General features: G+C 47.1%; 1 protein-coding gene across 1 annotated transcript; it reads right to left on the minus strand.

Annotated features, from left to right (window-relative positions):
- Positions 1–381: 381 nt before the first annotated feature.
- On the minus strand, positions 382–11,499 carry SPMIP8 (sperm microtubule inner protein 8). The gene is made up of 8 exons (XM_075189437.1): positions 11,431–11,499; positions 7,901–8,107; positions 7,679–7,740; positions 7,433–7,607; positions 5,826–5,887; positions 4,739–4,803; positions 2,860–2,892; positions 382–489 (listed from the first exon to the last, which is right to left on the minus strand). Exons 2-8 carry the CDS (start codon positions 8,088–8,090, stop codon positions 459–461), a joined length of 618 nt encoding a protein of 205 aa, XP_075045538.1. The 5' UTR covers positions 8,091–8,107; positions 11,431–11,499; the 3' UTR covers positions 382–458.
- Positions 11,500–13,534: the final 2,035 nt, after the last annotated feature.

Here is a 13,534-nt window from a genome sequence, read left to right on the forward strand (position 1 = left end):
GTTAAAATGAATATTCTTCCTTATTTCCTATATCTCATCCTATCATTACTTATCTAACCTTTTATTATATACACTTCAGAGCCTTTGCTCCACATTCACCTAGTGAAAGTGTTGGGCTATTAAAGCTTTTCCCTTGTTTCAAATCCAAAGTGGTCTTCAAGTCCCCAGCTTCAATTTATACTACCAGGCAGTGCTATGGAATCACATTGTGGTCAAGCCTTATAATCCACCCTCCATGTTGTTTGTAAGGGGGGGATTGGTTGTCCTGGATGTGGTTCTCCTCTCCTGTGTATAAACTAATGGGGACAATGATGTAAACTTCCTGAGCTAATACAACAACTTTGCATTGTGGGATGAAGAAATGATGAGACCTGTCTGTGATATCCGTTTATTTAAGCTGTAATTTATCTGTTCGATCTCTCTTCCAGCATCCCAATCTCCTCTTCCCCTCCGCTCAGTCAGTGCCAGGGTCTCATGTATGTGTTGCTGCTAATGACAAAATAAAGATGTCACACCAGAGAGTTACAGAACTTGTCCCATGTAATGTACGTTACTTATACAATCTGACTGCGTGACCTGGGTGGGATCTGTGTACCGACCCTTCTGTAAGTCTGAAATCACATTGTGCTGGTCCTGGGCTTGTTTTCGAAGTGGCAATTCATTAAAATGTGTCACATCAAATGACTAATATAAGCCAGTCCATTTGGCATCAGAAAAATCATGTGTTAAATGATAAATATACTGCTTGTTTGTTAATATAATTTACAGCCACTTTCTGTGTTGCAGTTTATAGCTGCTTCTCGTTTTATTTATATATATATATATATATATATATATATATATATATATATATATATATATATATATATATATATATATATATATATATATATACATATACATATATATATATACATATACATATATATACATACATACATACACACACACACACACACACACACACACACACACGAGTTGCTTCCCTAGACATTGTTGGATAAGTAGACTGTAAGCCTCATACGGGGCTGTACTCATGTCTGCAGCAAGTCTCCAAGGTGAATATCCTGTGGCACGTTACAACAATGGAGTTGGGGGAAATCTGCAATATCTCCATTAATAACTCCACTGACTCTGAACTTTTCTCCCTCTCTTCCTACTTTGTCTTCTCCCAGTCAACTTCCACCCACTGTAAGAGTCACTCCCTTGATCGCGTCTTCTCCCACCTATGTTCTATCTCCCCTTCCAACCTCAACCCCCTTTCCTTCAGTCTCTCCCCGTCCCCTCTATTCATGTGCTCTCAATGTCATCCCAAAGCTTTTTATCCTGCCCTCTATTCTCCTACAATTGGACTACTCCTCTATCCTGTCATCTGTGATGCCCTAATCTGGGTGACTCCTCGTATAACTGCGTTGTCACCTCACCTCCTGTCACCTCTCAGATATGGTACTCCAAGCATACCCGTTACTTTCAGAAATGTTCCCATACTGCTCAACGCTGTTAGAGGAAATCCCACTGTAACATTGACTGCCTCCACTTCTAATGTCTTCCAGCACTGCCTTCTCTCTAAGCAAACCTAGCTTAAGCCTCTAACATCCACCCAGTCTTTCAGTCCCTGTTGTGTCTTTCCCATCTTAAAGTTCCTTCCTCTGTCCATTCCTCCTCTTTTCCTTTGTGGCCCTTGCGTTTGCCACCACTTCACCGCTAACTCTGGGAATGAGGTCCATGCTCTTTTGTCATCTTCTCCCCCCTCTACCTGCCCCCTTGATCCCATCCCCTCTCACCTTCTCTGCTTCTTCTCTCTGAACCCTCCCTGCATCTAACCCACCTCTTCAACTTATCTGTCTCTACAAGCATCTTCCCCTCATCCTTTAAAGACGCTCTTATCTCACCCATCCTCAAAAAAACTTCCCTTGACCTTACACCTTTCTCTTAACTATCAGCTATTTGCCTACAAACTACTTGCGTGGCTTGTCTATAATACCTCACAAGCTTCCTCTTTTCTCTATAGCCTTCTCAACCCTCTCTAATCTGGCTTCCATCCCCTCCACTCCACCGAGTGTACCCTCATTAAAGTCACCAACAATCTTCTCTCTACTAAGTCATTTCCTTGCTCATCCTCCTGGACACCTCACCTGTTTCTACCTCCATCCACTCCTCTCCCTCTACTTGTTGGAGTCCCAGAAGACTCCGCTCTTGCTGTATACCTCCTCTCCGTGAATTAAACGACTCCTTCGCTCTCCAGTCCTCTATGCCACTGATACCCAAATCTCCCTCTCCCCCGACATCTCATTTCTCATGTGTCCAGGTATCAGCCTGCTGCCTCCTCACGGATGTCCCTCATCATCCTCTAGAGTCTCCAAACCTCTTCACTCTCTCTATGGACAACACTACGGTCTCCTCATGTCCGCTGCCTGGCTGTCACCCTTACGCCATCCTCTGCTTCACTCCTCACATCGTCTCACTCCTAAGCTTCAAAACCTCACCAGGATAAGATCCTTTCTCAACCACACTCTCATCCCCTTTCGTTTACTGCAACCTCCTTCTTTTTGGCCTGTCTCTTACCCGTTTCTCCCCATTTCAAACCATCCTCAATCCCGTGACTAATTTACCCCTCCTGGAGCACCGCACTCTCCCATTTGCTATACTTGCTCACCATGCTTTACATAATCCAAATTAGGCACTCACGCTCACTTCCATCTCCGACCTCATCTCACTCCACACTGCCTCCCACCCTCTCCACTCTGCCAATGACCGGTGCCTCAGCATGCCACTGTTATCCATGTCTATCTCCAAGCCTCTGCCTGTCCCCGCTGCATTAGTTACGTAGTCAGCGCTGATGGCTGGAAAACCACTCACCTGTATGAAGAGCCAAACATGCGGAAGGTGTTTCTGTAGAAAGAAGAGAGGTAGGTGTTAGAGGGTTCACTGGGGTGACAGTGGGAACGGGGTGGTGTTAGAGGGCTCACTGGGGTGACAGGGAAGGGACAGTGTTAGAGGGCTCACTGGGGTGACAGAGGGAACGGGGCAGCGTTAGAGGGCTCACTGGGGTGACAGAGGGAATGGGGCAGCGTTAGAGGCTCACTGGGGTGACAGAGGGAATGGGGCAGCGTTAGAGGGCTCACTGGGGTGACGGAGGGAACTGGGTGGTGTTAGAGGGCTCACTGGGGTGACAGAGGGAACGGAGTGGTGTTAGAAGGCTCACTGGGGTGACGGAGGGAACGGGCGGTGTTAGAAGGCTCACTGGGGTGACAGAGGGAACGGGGCGGTGTTAGAGGGTTCACTGGGGTGACAGAGGCAATAGGGCGGTGTTAGAAGGCTCACTGGGGTGACAGAGGGAACGGGGCGGCGTTAGAGGGCTCACTGGGGTGACAGAGGGAACGGGGCGGCGTTAGAGGGCTCACTGGGGTGACAGAGGGAACGGGGTGGTGTTAGAAGGCTCACTGGGGTGACAGAGGGAACGGGCGGTGTTAGAGGGTTCACTGGGGTGACAGAGGGAATAGGGCGGTGTTAGAAGGCTCACTGGGGTGACAGAGGGAATGGGGCAGCGTTAGAGGGCTCACTGGGATGACGGAGGGAACTGGGCGGCGTTAGAGGGTTCACTGGGGTGACAGAGGGAACGGGGTGGTGTTAGAGGGCTCACTGGGGTGACGGAGGGAACGGGGCGGTGTTAGAGGGCTCACTGGGGTGACGGAGGGAACGGGGCGGTGTTAGAGGGTTCACTGGGGTGACGGAGGGAACGGGCGGTGTTAGAGGGCTCACTGGGGTAACGGAGGGAACGGGGCGGTGTTAGAAGGCTCACTGGGGTGACAGAGGGAACGGGGCGGTGTTAGAGGGTTCACTGGGGTGACAGAGGGAATAGGGTGGTGTTAGAAGGCTCACTGGGGTGACAGAGGGAACGGGGCGGCGTTAGAGGGCTCACTGGGGTGACAGAGGGAACGGGGTGGTGTTAGAGGGCTCACTGGGGTGACAGAGGGAACGGGGTGGTGTTAGAAGGCTCACTGGGGTGACAGAGGGAATAGGGCGGTGTTAGAGGACTCACTGGGGTGACAGGGAACGGGGCGGCATTAGAAGGCTCACTGGGGTGACAGAGGGAATAGGGCGGTGTTAGAGGGCTCACTGGGGTGACAGGGAATAGGGCGGTGTTAGAGGGCTCACTGGGGTGACAGAGGGAATAGGGCGGTGTTAGAGGGCTCACTGGGGTGACAGGGAATAGGGCGGTGTTAGAGGGCTCACTGGGGTGACAGAGGGAACGGGGTGGTGTTAGAGGGCTCACTGGGGTGACAGAGGGAACGGGGTGGTGTTAGAAGGCTCACTGGGGTGACAGAGGGAATAGGGCGGTGTTAGAGGACTCACTGGGGTGACAGGGAACGGGGCGGCATTAGAAGGCTCACTGGGGTGACAGAGGGAATAGGGCGGTGTTAGAGGGCTCACTGGGGTGACAGGGAATAGGGCGGTGTTAGAGGGCTCACTGGGGTGACAGAGGGAATAGGGCGGTGTTAGAGGGCTCACTGGGGTGACAGGGAATAGGGCGGTGTTAGAGGGCTCACTGGGGTGACCTTAGAGGGCTCACTGGGGTGACAGAGGGAACGGGGTGGTGTTAGAGGGCTCACTGGGGTGACAGAGGGAACGGGGTGGTGTTAGAGGGCTCACTGGGGTGACAGAGGGAACGGGGCGGCGTTAGAGGGATCACTGGGGTGACAGAGGGAACGGGGCGCTAGATCTGCCTATATCTTACGTTGTTTCCACAGGGAGCGGTCTCTGACCATGGTGATCCAGTGTCAGGTTTTGCTGCAGGCAGTACTAGAGGAAAGAGAAGAGACCTATCACCCTCTAACACTACATGTAGATTTCTCACTGTATGATGAGTGCTACAATCGGCCCTGAGATCGGGGGCTCCTCTAGGATATGCAGAGGGCTGTATAGTGTCCAGGGGGAAGGCGAAGTGAGCAGCTCACAACCAATCGTATACATAGGCTAGAATTTCCGGCTTGACTATAGGAGACAGTAATACAAATGTAATGTGAATATATGGCTGCAGCTCCATATGATATAGGTGTGATGCTAATGATTTATGTACTATCAGCTGGAGGGTCAAAATGTAATCAACCAATCAAAGCGTCTAACTAGTGCTGCCGACAGACATCATTAGTACATATCGCTGCGACTCCTGAAACGCTAATCACTGTTACGTGAACCTGTCCTTACACCTCTGTGTCCCTGTTCTACCCCCCAGGAGACAGAAGTCAGCGATACGTAAAAGTCTACAAATGGACATATGTCTGCACAGCGCAGTATGGAAATCAGTATCTGGGCCATCTTTTCCATTGGGCACGATGGGCAGGTGCCTGGGGGCCCCATAGACAGGGCTCTTAAGTAAAATAAATAATCCTGCAAAAAAAAATAAATCCTGCAAAAATAAATAAATATATATATATATATATATATATATATATAATACACATATATAGAGGTAGGGGCCCCGCTGCACTGCTTTGCCCGGGGGCCCATAATGTTGTCAAGGTGGCCCTCATCAGTATATTATGCAAAAATACAGCAGCTGAGGAAGCAGCAGTGCTATCCTGGGAGAGCATGTAGTGGGACCTGGAGACAGAATTATAAGGGTATTGGGGACCTCTGTGGGATAGATTGGGTAGTATTATTATTGGGGGCACCTATGGGGTAGTATTGGTATTGGGGGCACCTCTAGGGTACGGATCAGGTAATAATGATGCTCAGGGAACCGCTAGGTTCAGGGTTATAGAGATAATTGGAAGTGAATGCAGTAACACGTATCTGTATAAGAAATATTGTTTTTCTCTTACCTTCCAGGAACGAGAGACCTTGGGGGACAGGCAGCTTACCACACGACCTCTGTACCCTAACACTGTACATAAGAGACATGACATCATTTGTGAGTTATTAAATATTAGCTATTGGTAACCAATGCGAGGATGAGACAGAGCCGGAGTGGGAGAATAGTCATTTATTATTCCTGGACATAGTCACTGCAACAACTGTGCAGCATATACCAATCTGTATCTCAGAGGATAGGGGGAACAGAGCAATGTTCTGCAGATCTCTAGAGAGGTCAGTAATGTAATAATCTGTAGAATATATCACTATGTATCTGTCAGGGGGTAGATGGAGCAGAGCAATGTTCTGCAGATCTGTAGAGAGGTCAGTAATGTAATAATCTGCAGAATATATCACTATGTATCTGTCAGGGGGTAGACGGAACAGAGCAATGTTCTGCAGATCTGTAGAGAGGTCAGTAATGTAATAATCTGCAGAATATATCACTATGTATCTGTCAGGGGGTAGACGGAACAGAGCAATGTTCTGCAGATCTCTACAGAATTCAGTAATGTAATAATCTGTAGAATATATCACTGTATCTGTCAGGGGGTAGACGGAACAGAGCAATGTTCTGCAGATATCTAGAGAGGTCAGTAATGTAATAATCTGTAGAATATATCACTATATATCTGTCAGGGGGTAGGGGGAACAGAGCAATGTTCTGCAGATGTATAGTGATGTTAGTAATCCATCATTCTGTAAATTATGAATATATAGAATAAATGGTAGACTACAAACAAATAATCTGGTTAATAGACATTTATATCTTAATACTTTTCATATATACAATGGTCTGCCTGACTCACTGATTTGTAAGAGTGTTGAGTCGATGTGATATTTTATTCATCAATATCTTATACTATAACAAAATGTTACTGAGGGTGTAAATAGAGTCAGCGTAGTGAGATCATGGAGGGGGATTGACCTTTACAACTAATAAATGCTCTTATGTTTATCTATTACATCTTACTGGGCAGATACATAGATACATGTTATTAATAAGGCCTTACTGAGCGGCAGTATTTAGTAACTGAGGAACATACAAGATTAGTACTATCGCAGTTGCACCTAGCAGCCTCTATGACTAATGTGGTGTCTATTTATGAAAGGACAAAGAGCCCTATTGCCTGTGAGATGTTTGATAAATGCAGATACAAGTTCCATTTTATTGCATCAATAACAGAAGATGATAGATCAGTGTTTCCCAAACCCAGTCCTCAGGGTACCTCACAGTGCAGCTTCCAGGTGACAGGTGAGATAATTATACCATCTGTGGATCTGTTACATTGTATCACTCAGTAATGATTACACCTGTGGATCTGTTACATTGTATCACTCAGTAATGATTACACCTGTGGATCTGTTACATTGTATCACTCAGTAATGATTACACCTGTGGATCTGTTACATTGTATCACTCAGTAATGACTACACCTGTGCTCCAGCAGAGAGATCTGGACAACAAGCCCTGTTAGGGGTCACTAGGGACCAGGTTTGGGAAGCACTGTGACAGATCATACTGATCTCCCCTGATGGGTGATTAATGACCCTGCCCGGTTATCTGTGTCCTCACCATATTTCTGTAGGTCCTGCAGCTGAAGCTCTCCAGCATATGGAACATATTTGTACCAGTCATTAGCGGCCTGGGTAAAGCTCAGCCACTCCTCTTGGGTCATGCCAGGGGGTATTGGCGCCACCTTACCCCTTCTATATCGCTGTGTGATCTGCCTCCCGATGTCTGTGACCTCCTGAGACAAACAGGGTAATAGTTATAATACGGGATGTGTAGAATTAGAGGTATGAAATGTGATGGACTCACAAGTGATGGCAGACGGTGCTCGGGGAGGTCATATGTGGGCATCTTGGCATTGCTGAAGTTTTCTGCAAGAGACAAGATGGAAAATCTTATTGACCCCACTATTGTCCACGCTCAGGGTATATTCTACGAGTGAGTAAGATAATGTATGTGATACTGGTAGGACTGCACCTTTATAAAGCGTACAGCGTGCTGACCTCAGAGGTCCTGATAGCGGATACTCACTATGGGTGCAGGGTGTGCTGGTCCTCGAGTGATGATCGCTCAGCTTGTGCCCAATAGTGTCCATCTCCATTCTACGTAAGGATGGCAGCCGGGGGTGGTACAGCGTCTGTTTTACTCCTGCCAGCTTGTACACCGGTGACCCGCAGGATCCATCTGAGCGAGTCCCAGACGAGTCTTGGGAAAGCATCATTCTGAGCTAATTAACATCTGGGAATAAAGTCTACCGTGAGTTCCAGCTGTTCTGCACCTTCGTTTTACTTACACACAATGTACATTCCTGAAGGTGACTACTAGTATACCCAGGGATGGACACACCCAGGGATGGACATACATCTGGGTCAGGAGAGGGGATGTATTACTAGCTGCAGCCCAGGTGACAGGGTGACCGTAGCTGGAAAAACCCTGACAGAAATTTGGACACATTAACAAAAGTGATAGAAGAAGAGAGCAGATGACTGACAGCACTGAGATGCACCAATCAGAGGAGGGTGCTGCTCACCGAACAGGAACTGGGTGGGGCCGATGTAGATGTGGTGGAACCATGGGAGGACATCTGGGTTACAGAAGGCGGTGGAGCCAGGGGAGAGCAGGATTCGGAGGTAGGTAACTGGGAAACAGAAATGGTTGTGGCCAGTGCAGAAGGGGTGGAGCTATGTGAGAGCAGGATCCAGAGGTACTTGGTTGGGTACAAAGTACCCTTGTTTAATCTATTTGTGAGATTGTAGACCAAAGCAAGATAATTGGAAAGTGTCCTGTCCTTATAGAGATCACGTGACTGTAGGTGCAGCCAACATCTTTAATGAGCCATTGGTTGAGAGGGAAAAATTATTCTCCCACCTCTCCATATCAAGCTGGGACTAATGAAACAATTTATTAAGGCCTTGGACAAAGATGGCGATTTGTAGATCGGTCCCAGGACTATGTATGGAAAAACTAAAAGCTGCAATCTTTGATGGTCCTCAAATTTGTAATCTTGTCAAGGAATCTAATGTCACAAAATGTATGAATGGAGTTGAAGCTTCTGCTGGTGCAGTTATGTCTCAGTTGTCAAGAACTTCTTGGGTAACCACAGAGCTGACTAGTGCAAAACATGGTCACAAACGTAAAACTGTGGCTACTGATATCAGTATAAAGGTACTTTATCTCCATAGCCACTTACACAGATTTCTGGGTAATCCTGGTGATTTTAGTGAGAACAAGGAGAGAGGTTTTATCAGGATATAGAGGTGATGGAGGACAGGGCAGATGGGACAGACACATGATGGCTGAGTATTACTGGAGCCTCCAACGTGAGTGTCCTGATAACCCACATAAAAGTAAATCGTACAGACAGCGTTTTACTGCATTAATTGTAATTATCTGAATCGGCCTGGTATGTTTATCTGTTATACAGAATAAAATGTCATTATGTATTTCATGTGTTTACTTTTGTATGAATTCAGACAATCTCAATGCGATTTCATTTTTTTGCATTATTATGTGTTTCAATGTGGTACCAATTATCTTAAAAATGAGACCCAATCTAGCAAAACTGATGTCATGTTTGGAATCAACACCACAAGTTACCCCAAAATCACTGTATTGTGATTGGCAATAATATGAGTGTTGACCAGTGTAATAAGCAGCTGATGGTCCCTGAACATGTCTGTAATAAGAGTCACTCCGACACACGGAGCCCCTGACGGATGGGGCGTTGGATCCTGGCCCAAAGATAACCCCTGACGGATGGAGGCGTTGGTTCCTAGCCCAGAGATAACCCCTGACGGATGGAGGCGTTGGTTCCTGGCCCAGAGATAACCCCTGACGGATGGAGGCGTTGGTTCCTGGCCCAGAGATAACCCCTGACGGATGGAGGCGTTGGTTCCTGGCCCAGAGATAACCCCTGACGGATGGAGGCGTTGGTTCCTGGCCCAGAGATAACCCCTGACGGATGGAGGCGTTGGTTCCTGGCCCAGAGATAACCCCTGACGGATGGAGGCGTTGGTTCCTGGCCCAGAGATAACCCCTGACGGATGGAGGCGTTGGTTCCTGGCCCAGAGATAACCCCTGACGGATGGAGGCGTTGGTTCCTGGCCCAGAGATAACCCCTGACGGATGGAGGCGTTGGTTCCTGGCCCAGAGATAACCCCTGACGGATGGAGGCGTTGGTTCCTGGCCCAGAGATAACCCCTGACGGATGGAGGCGTTGGTTCCTGGCCCAGAGATAACCCCTGACGGATGGAGGTCGTTGGTTCCTGGCCCAGAGATAACCCCTGACGGATGGAGGCGTTGGTTCCTGGCCCAGAGATAACCCCTGACGGATGGAGGCGTTGGTTCCTGGCCCAGAGATAACCCCTGACGGATGGAGGCGTTGGTTCCTGGCCCAGAGATAACCCCTGACGGATGGAGGCGTTGGTTCCTGGCCCAGAGATACAAACGTGACTGTTGTTCTTACAGTGTAGGAGTAACGAGCGCCACAGTGATGTCACCTGGGATGTCCTCTGGATTGGCCAGGACATGATCCTTACATAGAAGACATTATATATTATAGATCCACACTGACATGAATGACTAGTAGCTGCTGTGGTAGTTAATCCTCTTTACATTTGATCTATTAGTAATGGAAATAGAGGAGACCTGTTGGAGTCCTCTCAGGCTTTGATTAAAAGTACACAAATATGGTACCCGAGTAATGAAAGACTTGTTCTAATACATTACAAGATCCTTTCTGGGAGTGCCTGAAGTATGTAAATGGAACTGGAAAGAATTATAGAAAAGCTTATTTTTTCCCCAGCTAATATAAAGTAATAAACACTGATATATCCGAGAAACAATATAATATTTCCTAAGATAAATTGGGAAACGCAAAAGGGATTCCCAGCAAAACTGGAAAGTCATGATGCCTTTAAAGCCATTGCTGAATAGCAGCGACATGCAGAAATCAGAAGTTAATACATTTACCCTCAGTTATGTAGTGTGTTAGTTCCATGTATGTGATGTGTCTAGGTGTCTCCTGGTATGTAGTGTGCTACATGTATGTGATGTGTCTCTCCTGGTATGTAGTGTGCTACATGTATGTGATGTGTCCAGGTGTCTCCTGGTATGTAGTGTGCTACATGTATGTGATGTGTCTAGGTGTCTCCTGGTATGTAGTGTGCTACATGTATGTGATGTGTCTCTCCTGGTATGTAGTGTGTTCCATGTATGTGATGTGTCTCTCCTGGTGTGTAGTGTGTTAGTACCATGTATGTGATGTGGCTCTCCTGGTATGTAGTGTGTTAGTTCCATGTATGTGATGTGTCTCTCCTGGTATGTAGTGTGTTAGTTCCATGTATGTGATGTGTCTCTCCTGGTATGTTAGTTCCATGTATGTGATGTGTCTCTCCTGGTATGTTAGTTCCATGTATGTGATGTGTCTCTCCTGGTATGTAGTGTGTTAGATCCATGTATGTGATGTGTCTCTCTCCTGGTATGTAGTGTGTTAGATCCATGTATGTGATGTGTCTCTCCTGGTATGTAGTGTATGTTGAGGCATTTCTGGGTAATCTCACCTCTCGTAGAACGGACGAGTCCCTGGACGTTGTGTGTCTGTGTTTGCAGTGTCTCCAGGCTGCAGTTGCTGTGATACTAACACATTATGTCTGTATCCTGCAGGGGAGATGCCGAGCTCCGGGGCCTCTAGTGCTGGACTCATTCACTAACATTACATTCAGGACCACAGCATCATTTACACCTGAATACAATATTACTTTATTAAGGTTTATCTGATCGCTCCGCACACGCATTTTACTCTAATTATGGGGCCTCCTTATTAAACAAAGAACAGCCCCAGACAGGGCATCTACCAAAGGGTCACCACTGGCGATAGTGATGGCATTGCCAGCGTTCCCCTCAGCGGGAAAATGATTTACCGGGTTTCTCCAGCCAAAGTTTCCCCCATGCAAAGCTGGAGAAACCTATTTAACACGGATCACAGCGGTATAAGAACAAATACCGCCATGATCCTTCTGTTATTAGGGTGACGAGATACTTCATGATTTGAATAAAGAATTTGTTTCACATGGAAATATTGTTTCTATTTTTAAACATATTTATTTTATACAAGTGGAGCTGACGGCCCGAGTCTGGCCTAGCTGGGTCGCGTGTGCGCATAACCTGGAGAGTGACCTGCGAGTCCACCGGCCAATGGACAGTATTACCAGGCAACGTCTCATCAGTCAGCTGTCTCAGCGATATCTTATAATACATCCTGGTGATGGGAGGTTCCCTATCACTGTGATTAGTGACAGTACGTTACCTGATGACCGGTCAGTAGGTGCTACAGCTGCCTGTACACAGTGATATCTTATAATACATCCTGGTGATGGGAGGTTCCCTATCACTGTGATTAGTGACAGTACGTTACCTGATGACTGGTCAGTAGGTCCTACAGCTGCCTGTACACAGTGATATCTTATAATACATCCTGGTGATAGGAGGTTCCCTATCACTGTGATTAGTGACCGTACGTTACCTGATGACCGGTCAGTAGGTGCTACAGCTGCCTGTACACAGTGATATCTTATAATACATCCTGGTGATGGGAGGTTCCCTATCACTGTGATTAGTGACAGTACGTTACCTGATGACCGGTCAGTAGGTGCTACAGCTGCCTGTACACAGTGATATCTTATAATACATCCTGGTGATGGGAGGTTCCCTATCACTGTGATTAGTGACAGTACGTTACCTGATGACCGGTCAGTAGGTGCTACAGCTGCCTGTACACAGTGATATCTTATAATACATCCTGGTGATGGGAGGTTCCCTATCACTGTGATTAGTGACAGTACGTTACCTGATGACCGGTCAGTAGGTGCTACAGCTGCCTGTACACAGTGATATCATATAATACATCCTGGTGATGGGAGGTTCCCTATCACTGTGATTAGTGACAGTACGTTACCTGATGACCGGTCAGTAGGTGCTACAGCTGCCTGTACACAGTGATATCTTATAATACATCCTGGTGATCTGAGGTTCCCTATCACTGTGATTAGTGACAGTACGTTACCTGATGACCGGTCAGTAGGTGCTACAGCTGCCTGTACACAGTGATATCTTATAATACATCCTGGTGATGGGAGGTTCCCTATCACTGTGATTAGTGACAGTACGTTACCTGATGACCGGTCAGTAGGTGCTACAGCTGCCTGTACACAGTGATATCTTATAATACATCCTGGTGATGGGAGATTCCCTATCACTGTGATTAGTGACAGTACGTTACCTGATGACCGGTCAGTAGGTGCTACAGCTGCCTGTACACAGTGATATCTTATAATACATCCTGGTGATGGGAGGTTCCCTATCACTGTGATTAGTGACAGTACGTTACCTGATGACCGGTCAGTAGGTGCTACAGCTGCCTGTACACAGTGATATCTTATAATACATCCTGGTGATGGGAGGTTCCCTATCACTGTGATTAGTGACAGTACGTTACCAGATGACAGGTCAGTAGGTGCTACAGCTGCCTGTACACAGTGATATCTTATAATACATCCTGGTGATGGGAGGTTCCCTATCACTGTGATTAGTGACAGTACGTTACCTGATGACCGGTCAGTAGGTGCTACAGCTGCCTGTACACAGTGATATCTTATAATACATCCT

The sequence above is a fragment of the Mixophyes fleayi genome, chromosome 10 (genome assembly GCF_038048845.1).
Source record: "Mixophyes fleayi isolate aMixFle1 chromosome 10, aMixFle1.hap1, whole genome shotgun sequence".
NCBI lineage: Eukaryota > Metazoa > Chordata > Amphibia > Anura > Limnodynastidae > Mixophyes > Mixophyes fleayi.

What these genes read in the sequence shown, in the direction of transcription:
- SPMIP8 (XM_075189437.1), bottom strand. Translation starts at nt 8,090, where the DNA reads ATGATGCTTTCCCAAGACTCGTCTGGGACTCGCTCAGATGGATCCTGC. An exon ending in AGGTCTCTCGTTCCTGGAAG is followed by an intron (nt 4,804 to 5,825) that starts GTAAGAGAAAAA and finishes TCTTTCCTCTAG; the next exon opens with TACTGCCTGCAGCAAAACCT. An exon ending in CCGCTCCCTGTGGAAACAAC is followed by an intron (nt 2,893 to 4,738) that starts GTAAGATATAGG and finishes TTCTTTCTACAG; the next exon opens with AAACACCTTCCGCATGTTTG.